Source organism: Phaenicophaeus curvirostris, chromosome Z (genome assembly GCF_032191515.1).
Source record: "Phaenicophaeus curvirostris isolate KB17595 chromosome Z, BPBGC_Pcur_1.0, whole genome shotgun sequence".
In the NCBI taxonomy this organism is placed as follows: Eukaryota; Metazoa; Chordata; class Aves; order Cuculiformes; family Cuculidae; genus Phaenicophaeus; species Phaenicophaeus curvirostris.
In genome coordinates, this window is record NC_091431.1 from 8456737 (window position 1) to 8478688 (window position 21952).

The 21952-nt window shown below is 38.8% G+C and overlaps 1 protein-coding gene across 1 annotated transcript in view; it reads left to right on the forward strand.

Annotated features, from left to right (window-relative positions):
* Positions 1 to 18865, forward strand: part of TEK (TEK receptor tyrosine kinase) — a 42623-nt gene extending 23758 nt beyond the window's left edge. Inside the window, exons 5-23 of the mRNA XM_069880619.1 lie at positions 445 to 576; positions 1718 to 1858; positions 2576 to 2704; positions 3831 to 3985; positions 4259 to 4400; positions 4767 to 4928; positions 5744 to 5878; positions 6572 to 6865; positions 8118 to 8417; positions 8910 to 9067; positions 11275 to 11485; positions 12420 to 12530; positions 12885 to 13075; positions 13432 to 13545; positions 14140 to 14210; positions 14804 to 14844; positions 15928 to 16024; positions 16492 to 16591; positions 16697 to 18865. Of these exons, the coding sequence (XP_069736720.1) occupies positions 445 to 576; positions 1718 to 1858; positions 2576 to 2704; positions 3831 to 3985; positions 4259 to 4400; positions 4767 to 4928; positions 5744 to 5878; positions 6572 to 6865; positions 8118 to 8417; positions 8910 to 9067; positions 11275 to 11485; positions 12420 to 12530; positions 12885 to 13075; positions 13432 to 13545; positions 14140 to 14210; positions 14804 to 14844; positions 15928 to 16024; positions 16492 to 16591; positions 16697 to 16771 (2759 nt within the window). The 3' untranslated portion in view covers positions 16772 to 18865. The remainder of the gene's footprint in view (positions 1 to 444; positions 577 to 1717; positions 1859 to 2575; positions 2705 to 3830; positions 3986 to 4258; positions 4401 to 4766; positions 4929 to 5743; positions 5879 to 6571; positions 6866 to 8117; positions 8418 to 8909; positions 9068 to 11274; positions 11486 to 12419; positions 12531 to 12884; positions 13076 to 13431; positions 13546 to 14139; positions 14211 to 14803; positions 14845 to 15927; positions 16025 to 16491; positions 16592 to 16696) is intronic.
* Positions 18866 to 21952: the final 3087 nt, after the last annotated feature.

A 21952-nucleotide genomic window follows, 5' to 3' on the forward strand; every position in this document is an offset into this window, starting at 1 on the left:
TTACGGAAAAAAATCATGACTTACAGAATGCTGGTACAATGCCAGTGATGCTAAGCTTAGTTCTGCTGACTTACTACCAGTACAGCCAGCTCCAGGTAAAGCCTGGGCCTTTTCTGGGTCTCGGATCCCTGCTACAAGAATAGGAATCTTATAATTGTCAACTTCCAAACTAAAAAAAGAAAAAAGTACCTCTAGTTTCAAAAATGACTATTTCAATTCCTTCCCTGCATATGTCATTGCATCATAATGCAGCAGTTCTACTCCAGAAATATGGGCAGTTCCATAATGAAGAAGTCATTCTTTACATGATGTCAGTTGGCTAGCATGTTGGCGTACCCATGCGGATCACGTTTATGTATTTTATTTTTTCTTTTAATTAAAAAGAACTTTACTACTTGATTGGTTAATTAAGAAGGCAAAAAATGTCTTATTTTTGCATAAAAGGATGTGAAGCTCAGAAATGGGGCCCTTCCTGTAGCTCCCACTGCCTTTCGTGCATGAACAATGGCATTTGTCATGAAGATACTGGGGAATGCATCTGTCCCCCAGGTTTTATGGGAAAAACGTGTGAGAAAGGTAAGCAGATATTATTTTCACAGCTTGCTTATTAATTTGTTTTCAGTAGAAGAATTTGGCTGATTACTGAGGGAAGCAGCAAATACAGAAGCCTTATTTTACTCTTTTATACATATAGCATCTACAGCTGGTGCTGGAGACAGGACAGTATTGGGTGACATAAACCCTGACTTAGTGAGGCTGTTCCAGTGATTTGACTTCTCCCTCTCTTTTCCTAGTAGAGATTATATTACCAGGGAAAATGCATGTTGATCAAGAAGATTTGCAAACATTCACTTGGATAGTGTGCTAGATATCTCATCTACACTCCTTTTCCCACAAGAAGCTGGACCATATGATCTTTAAGGTTCCTTCCAACCTGGGCTGTTCTAGAAATAACCTAAAATTAAGTATACTCAAAGATCTGACTGTCAAATGCATGACAGAATGTCAGCTCTTATGGATACACTGGCATTGGGAAATAAAGCCCTATATTAGAGACTCCCTGGATGCTTCTGAACAAGCTAGTAGTGCACTCACAGGGTGATTTGTCTATATAGGAGAATATAAACAGTGTATGTCTATTTGTTCATATTTGTGTCTCTAACAATTAATTTGGATTCTGGAATAATCACAGCAGCCAGTACACTGCTCTGATCTTTCCAAGCAAGTTTTGGGTCCAATGCCAAGTATGTGTGCCAATATTTTGACTGAATTTCAGTGCTGCATATACTAGAGCTAAACTATCGGAATAGCTGACATTTGAACCACTCTAATGCAGCACTGATCACATCAGGAAAACAAAACCTTGAGCTTAGCTGTTTCACACTCACTGACCTCTAAGAACATTTAGTCTTCAAGGCACTGTTTGTTCCATTTGGATTAAAACAGCTTATAAAGAGGGTTTATCCAAAGCAATAAGTGTTTTGCTGATGGATCCTTGCGTGGGAGAAGGTTGGTTTTTCTTCTGCTCCCTGAAGTTAACTATTAGTGCAGCCATAGCTTAAGATGGTGTGGATGTTAGTATACTTGCTATCTGAATGGTAAAAATGCTTATTTTTATTTTAATTCGTGTTTTCTGTTGTCTAAAGCCGTATCATTAGAAGAACTAGCTCTTTCAGGATGTAATGCCTTTGGGCTATTCTTTCTCTCCCTTTAACAGCTTGTGGAGCCAATACATTTGGCAAAACATGTGAAGAGAGCTGTAAAGAAAACCATGGCTGCAAAAACTATATGTTTTGTCTACCAGATCCGTATGGCTGTTCTTGTGCCACAGGGTGGATGGGACTGGAATGTGATAAAGGTACAGTAAAAAATATGAGGAATTGTGAGAAGTCCTATGCTGCACATAGGAAATATAGAGGGGAACTAACAGAATAGAGTAAAACATAGGACTTTTTACATTCTGTAAAAGAGGAATACTAGTATTTACCCATCTTAGAGGACAATGACAGATTCTCAGAAGAAGGACATAGTAAAGCTGAAAACCATTCAAATAATTCTGCAAAATGAATTGACATTCTACTGAGATGTTAACAAATAACAGCTAAAAGTCCTGTATTTCTACAAATCAAACTGAACCATTCAGTGCCAAATATATTTTGCTGAGCAATACTAAGCATAATCAGCTTTGTTCATTTCAATTAGACTGCACTTTCTTTGGGGCATGAAGTTCATTTTCCTTTATGAAGATGTTCCACCTTGTTCAATGGTGACTTTTCTCTGATGAAGCCTCTGGACACTGCTGCAGTGTAAATGAAAAAACAGTGGAGGTTGATGAGGCTTCCACACTGGCATCTAGTCTATAAATGACAGGCATGGATATAAATGTGCTCTATTTTTTTTATATTAGTGTGTTCTCAGGACACTCCATGGATGGTTTAGTGTCAATACATATATTTACAAACTCAACTCAACTGAGAGAACTAAATCCTACTAGAGAATTGACTCATGAGATTGAAAACTCGTGGAAGATATTTTCTAGTATTTCTACACTAACTGGAAATATATGTACTTGCAGAATGCAAACCTGGTTTTTATGGGTCAGATTGCAAACTCAAATGTAATTGTCACAATCGAGGAACATGTGACAGATTTAAAGGCTGCATCTGCTCCCTCGGATGGCATGGTCTGCAATGTGAAAAAGAAGGTAAAGCAAGGTAACACGGTAGTAAATGGCTTTTCCCAGTGTAAATAGAACAGATCTTCACGCTGGTACAGCATTATCACTCCAGCTGGTACCTTTGCTCTGCCAGTTACATTCCAGGGGCCCAAACAATTCCCTACATCTTTATTGCAATACAATGTTTTTAAACCTCTACCTCATATGCTGCATTTAGCAGGCTGGTAAGCTACCATGTCATCTGCTTTTGCTTTCGTTAGAGGTAGGTTTTCAAACCTTGTTCCAGAGGATTTATCACTGACCTTAAATCAGTTACTGAGAGAAGCTGCACATCTTACCTGCGTGATCAGCTTTCAGATAGCTCATAGTATTTTACTATTACCTACCTCTTATTCATCTGCATACACTCCTACACCATGTGTCTCATGATCTGAAACCTTCAGAGTTTAAAACAGCTCTGTATGTCTGAAAGAGAGTTAGGCTTGCAAAGCTGACCATATCTCATTCAGAATCTCTTTGGATCCAGGCAAGGTTTACACACAGGTTTTTTTTATAGGTTTGTTGTTTTTTTATAAGATGCACTCAGCATCTACTATTTCTGCTTCATAAATAAAATGACAAGTCCATTGTTATCTTGTAAAAACTTGAAAGCCCGACAAGTGCAAAATCCAGCAGAGAAATAAAACTGTGATCCAACCAGCCAAACTACATTTTTATTATCTGGCTGCTTCTATAAACAGGCAAAATGGAGAGCAAGTAGATGCTGTACATTCAGTATAAAATATGTATGATTTTGCCATATCTAGACTGTTTGTCCTTAGAATGTCAGTAAGGAGGAAAGGGGAGGGGAGGAGAGGGGAGGGGAGGAGAGGGGAGGGGAGAGTTGGGGAGAAGAGATCAAGGGAGAGAAAGGGAGAGGAGGGAAAAAGAAAGAAGTGTGGACACAGGGCTCGTTCCCTCTCATGTGATATTTACACTGATGTGACAGTGTTGATTTTACTAAGCATGATCCTTGCAATATGCCCATATGAGTGAAGGGATAAACAGACACTTAATGCTACCTGTGCTCATTGTACACCTTATCCTGTTTTGATGCTGCCTTTTTAAAGTTCTGTTTGAAGGCTGACATTAAAATACTATATATCTTCTGTAGGTTCAGCAAATCTTCCACCTCAGATAGAAAACTTAATCAATCCTGTAGAACTTAATTCTGGTGTGGAGTTCAAGCCTTTTTGTATAGCAACTGGAATTCCTCTTCCTAAATCTGAGGAATTTAAACTTTTGAAGCAAGATGGAACTGTCATAAGGGTAAGCTCCTGATTAATTGCTTCCTATTATTTCTGTTGTTCATATAGACTTTGTAATTAGTTAATGCACAGTATGGTTTTCAAGCATAATGTGACATTTCGATATTTTGAGATACCTCATGAACTCATGGGCACATATGAATCTATGGAATTCACCACTCTAGACCCTTTCTATTGGCATGACTAAACTCTAGATGAGTTCCTAAACTGTGAGAAAGGGAATAATTCTAAATGCCCACATCTTTGGGGACCTGTACATCTTCTGTCATTTCAGCCTGCCCTGACTGTTACCAGTAATCACTCTGAAGCCATGTTTACAATTAATCGAATCCAGCCCCGTGATACAGGAACCTGGGTCTGCAGTGTGCAAACAGTAGCAGGAATGGCAGAGAAACCATTTCAAGTTACAGTCAAAGGTAAAAGCATGAATCTCTTCAAATATCTTTGCTCCTCTGCTTTTAAGGGTTTGATACTCTAACATAGCTGAGTTTTCTGTTCTTTGAACTGCATGAAAATGTCTGAATAAATATCTACATTCAGAATATGAACAGAAATTTCTTATAAGCAACATCCTAATTATGTGTATTTTAAATAAAGGGTGATGGCAAGGATTAGGGGTTTTTTTGAAAGATCTAAACTGTCAGCTTTAAGGTGTAAACCTCTATCTACTTTGTAAGAGTTTTGAAGAACATCTCCCATTTTCCTGCAGATCTAGAATGATACCATAGTTTTACTGTTATAGGGAATTGAAAGATTGGTTTAATAATTGCATTCTTGCTCAGTTCCTCCTGTGCCACAGTATGCCCCAAGGCTGACAGACAGTGGACATAATTTTCTCATAATTGATATCAATGCTAAGTTACATCTTGGAGATGGACCTGTTGTGTCAACAAAACTTCTATACAAACCAGCAAAGCGTTATCAGTCCTGGATGTCAGTGGAAGGTAAGAGGATGTTCTTCAGTTCCCTTAAACATAAACTTTAGCTGCATGCTGAAACGTAATGTTGCAGCTGCTCTTGACTAGACTCAAGACTCTACAATACATAAAGTTAAATCTTTTATGATTGGACACTGACTCTTCATGTATCACTATGTGTAATATTAATGTAGATGTGGTGCACCAACAGCAGTCCAAAGTGTATACTCAGTTTTCTTTAACCTAACAGTTCCCTCCTAGTTCCTTAAGATAAAATGCTCTCAGTGATGGGTTCAGCTGCTGAGAACTCCCGTGTAAATAACACATTTTCAAAAGCAGTGACCAGTATGGCGATGTGCTGGAGCATCTAGAGTCTTTCTTTGTGTCTATTGTGCCCTCTGGTGAGATAAATACTGTATTTAAGTATTTATTGGGAATGGTATGGGCAAAACGAAGACTACTGACCTTTTCCAGTCCTGTTTTAACAGTTTATGCAAATAATATAAGGAACATTACAGGAATTTTAACAAGTAGTAAGCAACTGTTGCTACTAGTTCAAGATAACCCAAAATCTGCACACGTAATGCACACTGTCTAAGCAACAAGTCTTGTCCTGTCCTCAAGGGAGAGCATATGGAAACATCTTTCAGGTTGGGTTGGAGCTTAACTTAAAAATAAGTATTGTACACTTCTAAATAGTTTATCTTAGGGAATCAGGAACAAAAGAAGAGCCTGAGTATCTTATCTTCCATGGTTAGTGCTTCAGGAACGTTTCCTAACCATTTTCTTTCTTAATGTTTTTCCATATGGGGTACAGCTTTACTTTCTCCTTTTGTTGTCAGTAAAAGGCACAACAAAAAGACTGGACAACCTGGAACCTAAAACAGAGTATCAGTTCTGTGTTCAGCTGAGTCGGCAAGGGGAAGGTGGGGAAGGCCATCCTGGACCACAGGCTAGCTTCACAACAGCTGCACTTGGTAAGTCATCATCTTGGATTCCCAGAAAAGGGCTGTTTCAACTGTTTTTCTCTGCAGTCTGTTCCCTGATTTCTGCCAGAGCACTTTCATTTAAGCGGAGAAGGCTGGACCTCAAAACTATGTAGAGTCTTTCAAAATAATCTCAGGCAAATCCCTCAAACCCTGACTTAAAGATAGGAAACGTGGGAAATGAAAACTGGCATATTTTGGCTGGCTATGCAGAGGAGTTGGACGTACAAATCCTTTCTCTCGCAAGCCAGTCAGTCCTCCCAGTACCAGATCAGTCCTCCCTCTTAGAACTAGGAGAGTTCACTTTAAAAATTAAGAAGTCTGAATGAGCAGAAAATCTTTTAGTCCACTGAGGATAAAACCCAAACTGAATAGTACAAAATAAATGAGAATTGCACCAGGAACAAAAGAGAAAAAAATCTGGCTTCTCTTGTCTAAAAGTGCCTCTACAACACCAGCTCAGCGAAGAGACCTTTTTTTTCTATGCAACAGCTGTTGATAAGATACTTCGGGACTATCAACACCTCTTTGATGTAATTTCTGCCAAATTGGGTGGGGTGGTGGGGAGAATTAACCCTTGCCACTCTAAACTAAGGCAAATTGTCGGGAATAACTGGTATCCCTCTTGTAGCTTCCATACAAGACATGAAATGTTGTTCCCTGTCTCACTGTGGCTTTTCCAAGGTCTTCCTCCACCAGAAGGCCTCACTCTCTTTCCAAAAAGCAAGACATCACTGAATCTGTCATGGCATCCTTTAACGTTGAGGACAGAGGATGATGCTCGTGTTGAAGTAGAAAGGAAAAGCGTGAATGACAACGGTGACGAAAGCAGTGTTATTACTCAAGTGCCAGGAAATATGTCCACCCTGATCATTAAAGACCTTGAACCTAGACAGCAATATATGTGCAGGGTACGGGTGAACACCAGATCCCAAGGAGAATGGAGCAACTATGTGTATGCATGGACTTTCAGTGACAGTAAGTAGATGATTCAAATCCTTCTGTTTAATTCTTCTTTCCCCCAGTGAACAGATAGATAGTCACATAACTACTGTATTAAGTGCAATCCTTTGATCTAGTAACATTCAATTCCTGATGATCACTTGTGGTTGTTATTACTCTTATTATGGAGACAGCTCAGTGTCCAAAGAAATTCTTATGCTGGAAAATATCAGGAGTATCAGGAATGAGTTTTTCTAAGAAACGCGAAAACTGAATTAAAAGCTTGGGAATCCACATCTTCATTTCAGTGCAATTCATGCTTCTGACACACATAATATTTTTTTCCACTTCATAATGATTAACCCACAGAGCTCCCTAGCTCAAACTGCTAAGAAACACTTAGGTTCTATAATTCAGCTATGTCAACTCAGAAACAGTCAGCAATTAAAGAACAAAGAGAAAATGCAATGCAAGGTAAAACCCCTGTAGGCAAACCTGCCATTGTCCTTGAAATCCCCTTTTATAATGCCACAGTAAATGAGTGCCTATCTAAATGAGTGCCATCTGAACAGGTGAATGGCTGTTTGGTGCCACTACCCATACTACACATTGGAAAGGTGGGCTTCTTCCTCCTTACAGGTCCTGTGAGAAGACCTTTACTTACATCCTATGTATTAACAGAAGTATCAATGGCTGTCAAGGGACAGTCCAGTTTTCTGAGATCTGATGCCACTGCACTAAGGAAAACATAAGAGTACTGTTTTCCAGAAGAAGGCACTTAGCTTAGTACTCATGACTGTGTCCACAAGTCCTGCATTCACCACTGTTGGTGGTTTCCTGATTAAATTTGTGGAAACATTGGTATTGATTTACCTTCCTTCAATAGCCTCAGTCTTGATAGGCAATTTCTCCCTGCAGCAATGTGAGTATGAGACCTAGGAATCACACAGGGATGATGATTTATTGTACAAGGAAATTAACCCTTTCTGCATTAATTTGGAAACAAACATGATGTTGTTGCCTACAGCCCAGAGCATTCGTATCTTCATCCAAGGACAGGAGTACACTGGATTGTACTCCAACTTTTGCTGGAAGTATGCAGTACTGCGATATGGTGACATCATATCAAGTTCATAAAACCACTACAATCAGTTACCATAGCCCATCAACAAAATTCTGCTTCTCTTTAGCACAGCACTAGCTCTGAGGAAAGTGTTTGACTCACTGCAGGAAGGAGAAAGAGGTGGATGTACACTCCAATACTTTGTATGTTTGTGTTTGTTCTCAGGAATCCCTCCTGCACCGTACAACATCAGGTTTTCTAACACCACAGACACATCCTCAGTCATCTCTTGGACAACTGCTGAAGGTCATTCCATCTCCTCCATCATCATCAGCTACAAAATTTATGGCAAGGCTGAGTACAACCACATTGATATTATCATAAAGAATGCCAGCGTTACTCAATACCATCTCAAGGGCCTTGAGCCAAACACTGTGTACCAGGTTCAGATTAATGCTCAGAACAACATTGGCTTGAGCAACCCAAACACGTCTTTTGAACTGAAGACTCTTCCAGAAACAAAAGGTTGGTTATTCCAGCATGCTGGACTTGAGCAAACCAGGGCCTGATATATAAACTAGTTAGCTAAGAGAAAGTCATAACCTTTTTTTTTTAATATTAGTTCTCATTTGCTTTTAATATTGATACACAACATCATATCACTAGAATTTCTTTCTTAATTCAGTGCATGGCAGTGGTGAAGTGACAACATACAACAGTTGTGTTTATGTACTTGAAAGTACCCGACAGCTCATAAATGAAAGGAGCTGCATCTAACAGGACTATTACATCGCTGAATGTGACTTCAGCTCTGCTCTGCCTGAATTCAGCAGGACCTGCAGCTGCTCGTATAACTGATAATCAGAGAATCCAACATTGGGGATGGTTTTGGATAATAAAGGGACATGCCTCTGTCTTTATAGTTTACAAGACAGGAGAATTAAGTTATACATTGTTGAAATTTTTTTCAGAATTGGCTGGAAATAATGGGGAACTTTTTATGTGCTTCCTCAACAGCTCCATATGAATCAAAAGGTGGCAAAATGCTGCTAATTGCTATCCTTGGCTCTGCAGGGATGACCTGTGTAACAATTCTCCTAGCCTTTCTCATCATGCTGCAGTTAAAGCGAGCCAACTTCCAACGCCGAATGGCTCAGGCTTTCCAAAATGTGGTGGTAGGTTTCCAGCTTTCTTGTGTTAATTTTGGCTGTTAATTTTGGACCCATATTTTCCTGTGTTTTCAAATTAATTTTCTTTGACCTTTCCAAAATAGTCTTCTCTTCATGCGCACAATTAGTAATGTTGTGAAGCTTTTCTTCTAGTGACCCTGGAACTAAAGTAATTACAGTTATAGGCTGTGGTGTGGAAAACAGACTTGAAAAAAGATGCACACTATTGATCCTTCTCCTTTTCTTGCTTTGTCACATCCATGACAAGTACCAAGCCAGACAGAATGGAGGAGCTTTTTTTCTCCCTTTATGAAGTTGTGCCTGATTTTGAAAACTACAATATCTTTTAACATTGCTTTTGAGCACCAGCAACTGCTTCATCATTGCATTTCAGCTTGGAGTAGCACACCAGGGATCAGGGAACATCATAGTTCTGGCTGTGAGAAAATTTCTTAAGGTATTAACATCACATAGGAATGTGTCTATATATCTATTTCTATCCTCATGTAGTCTCTTTATCACTTTGTGTTTGGATGCTGTTCTCTCACTTCAGAGAGGAACATGTGGAACAGAATAAAGCTAGGCCAAAGAGCTCTTCCATATGTTTTTTTGTAATGAGGAGGCCAGGAGACTCATCCAAAAAGATAATCCAATTTTGGGAGCCCTCAGCACAGCATACGCATGTTGGATCAGGTTCAGAGAAGGACCACAACAATGATCAAAAGCCTGGAGTGCCTCCTCTATGAAGAGAGGCTGAAGCAATTGAGGTTGTTCTGCTTGGAGAGGAGAACACTCCAAGGAGACCTTATTGCAGCCTTTAAATACTTAGAGGACACTTATAAGGAAGATGGGGAAAAACATTTTAGCAGGGCCAGTAGCAAGGAGGAACGGTTTTAAACCAAAAGAACAAAAGTTTAGAACTGATATCAGGAAGAAGTTTTTCATGCTGAGGGTTGTAAAACACTGGAAGAGGTTGCCCAGAGGTGGTAGATGCCCCATCCCTGGAAACATTCCAGGTGAGCCTGCATGGGGCTTTGAGCAACCTGATCTAGTTGAAGATGTCCCTGCTCAGTGCAAGGGTGTTGGACTAGATGACCTGTAAAGGTTCCTTCTGACACAAACCATTCTATGATTCTATGATCTGGCCCCAGGCCACACAGAATAGCCCCTGCTCTTTGTCCTGAAACTATTTCCACAACAGTATTTCATAGAAATGTGTAACTGAAATAGAGGTGTCTCCTCAAGCATGAAGGACAATAATACCCTTTCTCTTTTATTTTCTTGCTTCTTATTTCCTGAATCTTCCTACTGAGCCTGATTGGCACAGGATTTAATCAACCCTCATACAAGATGAATCTCAAATCTGAGAATTAAAACAAGTTTGAGATTAGTTTTACCAAATTGTTTTTGTCAATCTTGTTCATCTTTGAAGTAATTATAAAACTGTTCACGAGGTCTAGATCTACAAAAGTACTTGTACACCTAAGCCTTGCAGGAGGAGCCTGATCAATTTTGTGGATCTGGGCAGAAGCACTTGATGCAGTTAGCATCTAACATAGGTTCGATTGTCTACTATACTCATTCTTGTGTAAGCAATCATAGAATCACCAGGTTGGAAAAGACCTCTGAGATCATCAAGTCCAACCATTCCTATCTGCCACTAAACCATATGCTTAAGTACCTCTTCTACCCATCTTTCAAATATCTCCATGGATGGCAACTCAACCACCTCCCTGGGCAGACACTGTCAGTGCTTGATCACACTTTCAGTGAAAAATTCTTTCCTAATGTCCAATCTGAACTTCCCCTGGTGCAGCTTGAGGCCACTCCCTCTCATCCAATCACCCGTCACTTGGGAGAGGAGACCAGAACCCACGTCTCTACAGCCTCCTTTCAGGTAGTTGTAGGCAGTGATAAGGTCTCCCTTCAGCTTCCTCTTCTCAAGGCTAAACATCGCCAGTTCCCTCGTAAGCCCTTTCACCAGCTTCTTTGCTCTTTTCTGGACAGACTCCAGAATCTCCACATCCTTCTTGTAGTGAGAGGCCCAGACAGAACACAGTATTCAAGGTGTGGTCTCACCGGTATCAAGTACAGGGGCAGAGACAGGTTAGGCTCTGTGCGTTTCTGTACACATGTATTCGGGGAGTGTAAACAGAACATTGCTCAGTAAAGCAGAAATCATAGTTAATGTCATTTGCTTAACTCTGTTACAGAGGGAAGAACCAGCTGTGCAGTTTAACTCAGGTACTCTCACCCTGAGTAGGAAAGCCAAAAACAATCCAGATCCCACTATTTATCCAGTTCTTGAGTGGAATGACATAAAATTTCAAGATGTGATTGGGGAAGGTAACTTTGGGCAAGTCCTCAAAGCACGCATTAAGAAAGATGGCTTACGCATGGATGCTGCAATTAAAAGGATGAAAGGTAGTAAAGATGAGAGGCTCTGAGACTGAATGCTTTTTTGGCTGTTTGTTCAAAGTGTTTCTCTGTCATAAGAAATGCTTAATAGCCCTATGCTAATGCTAAAATAAATATTCAGGTGCTAGTGAAATTTTATCAGCTGTCACTAGGCCAAGATTTGTGCCCTGGCAAAGACTGTATTTCTGCATAGTCAAGATGGCTTGTACTTCTCTTTAATTCTTATCATCAGTAACTCTTACGTATTTTTTAATTTATAGGTCAGGACGAACTTCATATATGAATCCATCTGCAAAGTGAGAGCTGTTAAAGGATGCATTTAATAGGCAGAAGAGCACAGATCTAGCCTTTAGGCCCAGCATTTGCTCATTTTGCTTTATCTTCACCATTCAGAGCCAACTGTATCTACGCATCTAGAAATACACATACTATAAGGATCACTCACTTTCTCACGTACTGCCATATTCCAGAGAGAACTACAATACATAGAATACTGCATGAACATATATATTTCCTTGCAATTCACTAGATCATTATCTAGGCAAATCAGGAGACACTCTTCATGATCACTTAAAAAAGTGTCAAGATCTGCATGAGGCAGAAATAATCGATAGCACACACATAGGCAGATTTTTAGACATCTAGTTTATGCATAATCTGCTGACATTTCACATTCTCAAATAAGAGAAGTTATGTGATATATTAAGATGCTTTCTTTCCTTGCAGATGGCTGCTACAAACATTAGGTTCTCTCTTTTTTTTGCTTCAATTGAATATTCCTGTGTTTTCAGTAAATACTAATGTATCTTAGATTTTTTCTCTTTCCCTTGAAGCTGAAGCAGTAGTGCCCCAGGCAGCTCAGAGTCCTCATAGTTGACAACAACATGGTCATAAATTCAATTCAAAGGAAAATAAAAACATATGTTTATTTGATTTTCAGAATATGCCTCAAAAGATGATCACAGAGACTTTGCTGGAGAACTGGAAGTTCTTTGTAAACTTGGTCATCATCCCAACATCATAAATCTTCTGGGAGCATGTGAGCATAGAGGTCAGTTAACTCTTGAATACATGTAATTTAAAAATTAATTTATCAAAAAAAGCCCACCAGAGTACAGCTCATAGAGTCCATAGAAACACTAGTTCAGAAGCAGGCCTTTCTGCAACATTTGCCAAAGAGCTGAATAAACTCAGTTTTGGATCTACAAGCCCAATTAATTCTTCAGAAATAATGTTTGTCAATAGGTCTAAATTCTCCTCTGCACCTAGGAATTAATGCTGCTTGGAGGGAAAATAGCAGTCTGTTCTGTTTCTTTCTTTTTCACTCAAAGCAGTGTAAATGTTCAAAAGCTATTACTGATCATCTTTTACTTTGTGATACACTCTCTACCTCATGTTTCTTTAGGATATCTTTATCTTGCTATTGAATATGCCCCCCATGGAAATTTACTGGACTTCCTTCGGAAAAGCAGAGTGCTTGAGACAGACCCAGCATTTGCTATAGCCAACAGTACTGCATCTACACTTTCTTCTCAGCAACTTCTGCATTTTGCAGCAGATGTTGCTAGAGGGATGGACTACTTGAGCCAGAAACAGGTCAGTCTTCAGTTCTCTATCTATTGGGAGCACAACAATTTATTTTTCAGGGACTATGCTTTTTAATAAAATCAAAATAAGGTTCAATTTTACCCTCTATAGCACCCACTGGATGAGTTTTGTCATGTTTGTTTAGCACTATCAAATACACAGGGAATCAAGGAAGAGGTATTGACACAAAACATGTGGTAACTAACCGCTTTCATCTTCTGATGAAGCTTAAAATATTCTTTGTAGAGGCATACCAAGCTGTTAGTGCTGGCTTTTGTTCTTACTCTGAATGCAATTTTCAGTATAGCAATAATACAAGTAGAGCTCACTGATATTATGGTGATTTCCTTTCTTTTCCAATTTAGTTTATTCATCGAGATTTGGCAGCAAGAAATATCTTGGTTGGAGAAAATTATGTTGCAAAAATAGCTGACTTTGGCTTGTCAAGAGGTCAAGAAGTTTATGTTAAGAAGACCATGGTAAGTATCAAACCAAACTGATAAAGCTAGTTTTTCTAATTTTTTGTTTTCTTGTTCCTTACTTTGTGTTTTCATATGAACAAGCATGCAAACTCATGGGTATTACAGAACTGATTATTTAAATGTTATATTTACATGTGCAAATATTTATACTGTTTATTAATATGAAGATCTGTTTTAGAACATGTTTACAATATACAATGAGATTGAAAATTAGGTATGCAAGTAAGAATGGCAGTAAAATAACCAATTTTGCAGCCAGTTACAAAATTTAATAAAAATGTATATTATATCAGGTTTATAATACATTTAACATATGAGGAAGTTACGTGCATAGATCTCTACAGCGACAAAAAAATATTCTTGTACCAGAATTTGTGCAGCAGAGACATGCTGGTCTAATTCTACTGAACAAGGCCAAAGTTAGCAAGATGGTAACCAGAAGTATATCAGGATCTGTGAGCTGAAAAGAAAAAAAAAAAAAATCCAGAGCTGATGCTATGGAAGATCTGAAATTGTCAGGGTACAAATTGCAACATTGCTATTCCAATGACCACCAATTAAACTTTCACAAAAAAATAAAATAATTTCCAGGGACGGCTTCCAGTGCGGTGGATGGCAATTGAATCTTTGAATTACAGCGTTTATACCACAAACAGTGATGTGTAAGTATGTTTTCAAGTGTGTTTTTTAAATAAAGGAATTTTTCAGTATCAGGGAAAGTTTGGCAGCCAGAATAAGACATCCACTCAACTCGAAAAAACCTCAGTAGCTGTGTCAGCATGAGAAAGCAAGGCAGGAAAAATAAAACCCACGAAAGAAAAAGTTACTTTTATTTCATCTTCCATGTCTGAAGAATTTATGGTCACAAGCTAATTGGATATGGGTCATTTCTTTAGCTATAGTTCTCATTTAAAAGCAGAAATCTAATGAATCCTTGGGAGATCCAGTTAAACTCACTATTTTAGTCAGGAAACTGGAAGTGATATCTGGCAAAGCAATTCTGTATTAGCACTATCTGCTGAAAGCTCACAGTGTATTAAAGGACTCTAGTTGATGAACTCCGAGTGAATTAATTTTGCTAAGGATATAGCATCAGAAAGCTGGAGTGGTGAATCCTATCATTTTACAAAAATTAATAAAGAAATATAAAAGAATGACTCACTTCTGTGTGATTCTGAATACTAACAAAACTACCATTTAAAATATGAAATCTTGTTGCATTCTTCTTGCACTCCGTAATATGCCTCTGTTGCAGATGGTCGTATGGTGTCCTGTTATGGGAAATTGTTAGTTTAGGTGAGTATCTCTATTTTGTGCTGCACAAATAAAGCAATCTGAGCCAAACTAGGTCCATTCACTCAGTCTGTTAAAAATCTATTGCTTTGCAAAAAAAATCCAGGTTTTCCTATTTCTTTCCATCAAATTTTATTTAGCTTCAGTACACTCGGAAATGTAATTACCACCTTTTTCAATTTGGGTACCACTAAACAAGAAAAACATAATGACTATTATTATTGCACTAGGCCATATTTAAATACAAAATCCACCTTATCACATGATTTATAGTCCTAATCCAATATGTTTTGAGTTTGATAAGGGCTTTTTCCTCAGCCTCTGAGTTTTAAATCGAGATTTACATTTTAATGACTTGGGGCCTGAGGGGAGGGGTGAAGATATATCTGCTACTCCAAATATCCTCAAATAAAATTTTTGAATGTTCATCTTGAAATAAACTTTAGACCTCATTTCTGCACACACCTTTGTTGACGATGTAGGTGATATGCCTCAAATCATTCAAAACAACTGTGTTACACAGCCTTTATGATTTGCCTTTGAGTGTGCCTCAGTCTACTCTCCAAGAGATGCACGTTTCTTCTGTTGTTTACTGAAATAACAAATTCCTGCTCTCCAGTTTGTTCCCTGCTTTCCTTACTAAATGGGTTTGTGCCAGATAAGGATGCTAACACATTGCAGTGCGGAAAATCAAGAGTCTAACCAACCAAACATCTGCAAAAAGGGGAAAAAACAGCTTGACAGTAACAGCTCCCCAAATCCATACCAGGCCTTATTTATACTCTGCTAATGAAGGAATAACTTGCCTATTACCATCGACGGTAACTGGTTTTGTGATAAGAGGCACGCCCTCAGAGTTGCAGAGGAATTTAGGCCAGCCCCACAGATGACAATGTTCATCCTTGCTTTTGTTATTCTCTTCAATATTGCATGTAAAATTAACAACAAAAATGTAGCTACAAAATATTCCCTAATGTTGGGCTAATTTATCCATTACTAAGTCAGTCTTTTTCATGACAGCTACAAAATTATTTTTTTTTATTAAAAATGCCTTGTGTTCATGACAATGGTTGAACTATGCTTTAGGTGGAACACCATATTGTGGAATGACATGTGCAGAACTCTATGAAAAATTGCCTCAAGGGTACAGACTGGAAAAGCCTCTCAACTGTGATGATGAAGTGTAAGTAACTTCCTCAGCCAACAAAATGAAACTGAATGACAGAACATCTCCTACAGGAAATATATGATATCTACAAGAAACCAATAAAACAAACTTTCTGGAAAACAAACCTCACGCTTCTTTTAAAAGAACTTTTCAAAATGTGAACAAGTGGACGCAACAACCTAAGTCCTTTTGTACCCAGCACAAACTGTTATTTGCCATGAACCTTCTCCCGAGTTTTCTGCACCTGCCAGATATTCAGTTCTTTATACAAGATATCCGGGTTCTAGCTCAAAGACAGCTTTTTGATTATTCAAAAAAAAAAGAGTTACTTTCAGATAGCAACCAGCTGTAGAAAATGTAATTTCAGTTATGTATAAATCCATTTTCCTTTGAAAAATAGAATAGGCAAAGTCTTCCGAAAAACACGAATTTGAAGCTTTAATCTATGTATCTAAACTGTCAATGTTATTTGATTTTTAAAGGTATGACCTAATGAGACAGTGCTGGAGAGAAAAACCATATGAAAGACCATCATTCGCTCAGATACTTGTGTCACTGAACAGGATGTTAGAAGAGAGGAAGGTAAGAACAAATCCCTAGAAAAGAACTAGTCTATGAATAATTTTGGTATTGTTTAGGATTCAAGGTAATACACCTTACATCCCACTCTGTTTATTTTCTTCCCAGACCTATGTAAACACTACCTTATACGAGAAGTTTGCTTATGCAGGCATTGATTGTTCCGCTGAAGAAGCTGCTTAAGACAGGAGAAATCTTCACTCACCAATGATGTACTGAAGAAAACCAAAACTCAATCTGCTGGAGCCCCAAATGTGATATGCTGTGTAGAACTGTGTATAGCTGTAGCTGTATATAATACAGTAATACTGTTTTACCACAGATATGTATGTGTATATCACACAGTAACCTCTGCCTCCACAGGCTGCAGATGTGTATATACTGTTCAGAGTGGGAATAGACAGAAGTCATGAAGTCTGCCATTTCATATGCAGGGTATTCTTTTTGCCTAGTCATGTAGATATAGTTTATACACACAGTTATTGTAATGCATTAGTATGCCATCTTAGATATTTGATACTTTTCAAGAGTTACTGACAGCAAAGTCAGTATGTTATAGCAGTGTTTCATAGACATTTAGTTGTGATTCAAAGAAAAATGCTAACCTCAATGCAACAGTAGGAGTTGTGATCAGATGTCAATCCAGTATGCTCACCAAGGATAACTAAGAGTCCTATCTGAGTGCAAAAGTGAGCTAGAAGAAATAATCTGTTAAAAAATGCTATTGGTGTTTGCAAGATAAGGCATGCTATTGCTATTCCATTGTCCAGTTTAACAGTGTTTGCCTATATGCAAAATATGCATATACTTCGAAGTGTTTAATACTATCAGAGGCAGCTGTACAGCAATATGAAGCAGAAGATTGAGGAACATACTACAGATAGAAACCCACATTTTTACAGTTACCCTGAATATACATGAGGGTTATTCAATCTGTATTTAATTTAATAATTTCACTGCATGATTATAAATTACTACCTATCATAAACAAGCAGGGCTGACTTTAGCTTATTTTATCCATTATGCAGGCTGCAGGGTGGCATAACCTTATGAAAACACCATACTGAAACACTGAAAAAGAACTATATTTGCCCTGCCAGAAAGATCTTCTAGTTGTTAGGTTAGACAAATAGGGGCAGGATTGGACTGAGCTTCTGATATGAAGTCAACCACATAGGATCCCATGGACTTGCCCTATCCAAACTTCACATATCTGCTAACCTCATGCTTCATGCATATGTTCCCCTTATCCCATCGTGACTAGCCAGCTCATAAGTGACCCTCAGGCCACAGCTAGGTGTATCAGATCACTCTTCCAGGCCTGGAGGAAAACACTCGAGAAGGAAAGATGAAGGTTTCTCCTTCCCATATTTTGTGGGTATTTGGTTGGTTACAAGGCAGGGATATCAAAGCACTCTAGAGTAACATTACTTGCACACAACACCAGACTGGCTCAAAAAGCAGAGGCGTCAAGAGCCTTATTAGAAGGGAATAAGTCAAACAAAGGTGCTGAAATAACTTCTGTGGCCTTGAGACAGTCACTGTAACTACAGATGCTATGATCTGAATTTACAAAGGGTGCACAGATTCACTGGACCAATGAACGACTCCAAAATGGAAAAGAGAAACAAATTCCACTATGTTTTTTTCACAACAAACTACTTGGCTGGGCACTTCTGAAGGGTAGACATTGCATTTTGCCCTCCAAATAGGTTCCCACAGGTCAGTGATGTGAACAGGAATGGACCTCCACTGGTGTTTTCTAAGTTGCATTGCCAGGCAATGCCAGCTAACAACTGCTGGAACTGCCCCACTTTCTCTACAGATTTTTTCACAGTTCCAAACCAGTTCATTGTCTCACACATCTCTAATAGACACAATTGACTGTACAGCTGCTTGATGTGAACCTCTTCTGTGGCAAACTTCTACTTGGATCAATATGACACCAATGGAAGGAATTAGGAAGAATTCATCAAGCCAACAGCTCTTAATAATATCTGCACTTTAAATGCTCAAGTCTCACTGTAAATTTAACTGAGGGGGATATAAGTGTTCGTACAAATGTTTTGTCTTCATTTAAGATTGTAGCATGCATTAACTTTCTTATCTGCTGTAATAAAATTTAAAATTTTTTATGTTGCCTTTTAAAAAAATATATAGCAGAAAACACTAACTCTAATGCACAGCTTGAGTTGTCTCTATTCCATCTATATATCACAGAATTACAATTACTAAAAACATCCACCAGTCATGAAATGTCAGATGTTGATTATTACATACATATCATCAAAACATATAAATATCTGATAGAAAAAAGGCAGGCTGGTGAAGTAGCCTCTTCTCAGCGGTATTTAGTGATGGGATGAGAAGTAGTCAAACACAGCTGAAGTCAAACACAAGTTTTCCCTCTTGCTACTGTTCTCCTTGTACTCATACACAATACTCTCTGCTCTCAATACACCATATTTGCCTTTCCCCAGGCCACATATTGATCAGCCATTCCCACATGGAAGGCAACTGCCCAGACACAGGGGAATGCTGATTAAATAATGGTCAGAACAAAGTAAGCCAAACTATTCCAAGCTGCAAGTGAAAATCCTCAGATCAAGTAAATGCAATGTAATGTTTTCTTATAACACTTCAGAGTTCTTTCACACTTTCATTTAAAAGCACACCATACAGGTGGTGGTATTTCCACAGCAGGAGCTCATAGTTTCAGGAGTTCCCTACATAAACTGTGGAGGTCCAATAAGATCCCACAAGTCTCTTACATCTCCAAAACCTGAACTAAGCTTCCAGCTCCTGAAGGTGCCAGATCAGATTTTGCAGTCCATATCATATATATATGTGGGAAAGAGAAAACTATGCTTACTGTAGACAGCAGCAGAGAGATGGCAGATCTGAAACAGAATTAAGTCACTGTTTCAATGATCAACTGCCCCTATATTCACTACGACCTGCTTTCAAAACCAGGATGATCTATGAGCAAGTCTATCCCTTTTTTAAAGAACATGCCTAAACCCCTTCTCTAGAATCTTCTATACAGGACTGTCCTGTTAACATAGAAAGTACTATTACTCTTAGGTGAAGGAAAATCTGAAGCTTTTTTTTGACATCCCAAGCTGCAGATACAAGACAATAAATACATAATGCTATTTCTAACCATAGCTATCAGCTGTCAGTATCTCACATAACATCTGTGAGTACTCTAATGCACAAGAAGCAGTTAAAGTGATTTTTAACCTTCATTACAGATTTAGTCATACAGTGTACTTGACCTTTGAGGCATGTCTGTAAGAACCAAGATCTTTGCTACTGATCTTCTCTTACACGGTCCTAAAGAGCATTTTTTCTCACCACTTTCAGCTTTCTTTTTCAAATGAGGGCAAAGCATAACTTCAGCTCAGAGCAGGTGTTGTATAAAAAAAACCCCAGTGGGCCATGCTTAATTTTTTTATTTCCTTCTATTTCTTTAACATAAAGATACGTGGCAACAGACTTTAAAACCCTCCACTCTCAAAGTAGCAGGTGCTGAATCCTATCTTAACTGGGAGACTGACAGTTACATGTTATAGTATAGTCCAGTTTTAGCTGAAGCTGTGAACATATTTACTTCTTGAAACACAGCTTTTTTTTGGAACCCTTATTGCTTTTACAGTTGAAAAGGTTCCTACAGACTTGACTTATCTAAAAAATACCAGCTGATTCTGAGAGCAGAAGAGGTCACATTTCTACATTACGTCTTATATCACTTAGTACATTAAAGATGACTAAGTTTGTTTCCTGTCTCTCTGAAAGTAGACTGAGAGGGGAAGAGAAGCAGGAAGGAAAAGTGAAAAAGCAGTAAAGAGAAGTAGCTACCTTTGAAAATTGGTTTCAAACAGGTTATTTTACCTTGAGAGCAAATTAATCATTTTCAAGCCCTGTCCAATTAAAATTTTGTATGCGCTGAACAAGTCTAGCAGTATTGTCTGTATATCCTGAAGAGATGTTGTGACATTGTTGAGATCATCCTATTTTGCTCCAGAAAGTCTAAGAACAGATTTAGAAGAGCTTCATTAACAAAGAAACCTACCTGAAAGGAGGTTGTAGAGAGGAGGGTGCTGGCCTCTTCTTCCAAGTGACAGGGGGCAGGACAAGAGGGAATGGCCTCAAGCTCCACCAGGGGAGGTTTAGGCTAGACGTTAGGAAAAAATTCTTTACAGAAAGGGTCATTGGGCACTGGAACAGGCTGCCCAGGGAGGTGGTTGAGTCACCTTCCCTGGAGGTGTTTAAGGCACGGGTGGACGAGGTGCTGAGGGATATGGTTTAGTGTTTGGTAGGAACGTTTGGACTCGATGATCCGGTGGGTCTCTTCCAACCTGGTGATTCTGTGATTCTGTGAAAGACATTAAAAGATATCTAGAAGTGCTGGGTCTACAGTGATCATTTCCCCAGCACCTCAAGTTAATACTAGCCAGCCTAGAAATCACATAGTGTTGAAGACTTTTTTCCATTCTCTTCTTCTTCACCTAGGTAGTATAAGATAAACCAAGCTAGGCAATATTAAGTTAGCTCTACCACTGCAAGCAAATGAGCCTGGTGTTTTAAGCCTGGAGCAAAGACAGGGCTCTGAACAAACAAATATTGCTGTTGAAGCATTAGGAACATACTCAGTCATAAGAGGAACAGGACAAACATCAAAAAAAGCTACTTACGAATCTTACATCTTACTACTCCTGCCCCATCCCTGGAAGTGTTCAAGGCCAGGTTGGATGGGGACTTGCACAGCCTGACCTAGTGGGAGGTGTCCCTGCCCATGGCAGGGGGTTGGAACTGGATGTTCTCCAAGGTCCTTTCCAACCCAAAGTATTCTATGATTAATTACGCTGAAGAAGAAAGTGGAGCGCCATTGGAGAGCCATACTAAAGTTTCAGTAGAAAATGCTAGTTATTCTCTGCCTTGCAAACAGGCTCACTGCATACCACTAATCCTCCACTAATCCTGGATGGAGAGCAAGGGTTTACAAAGTTTAAGGGCAATTCCTATTAAAATTCCTGCTTTTCATTACAAGGGCTAAAGGTCACACACCACAAAGGGAAGGTCACATTCTGCTGACAAGGAAGACTGAAGTCATCTGCTTTGTTATTACACTGACACACAGAGCCTCAAGCAATCCTCCCGAGTCCAGCTTCCTAAAGCCCAATTCCAGGCACAAACACCAGCTTATATAAATTAATTAATTGTATTTGGGGCAGTGTGTAAAAAGCAAAGGAAATTGAATAATTGTGTTCTCTTAAAAAATCTTCTAAGAGGTCATTGTTTTTCTGCTAATGCCTTATTGTTATTTAGGCTTGCATGTTGTTGTATACAGGACTACAATGT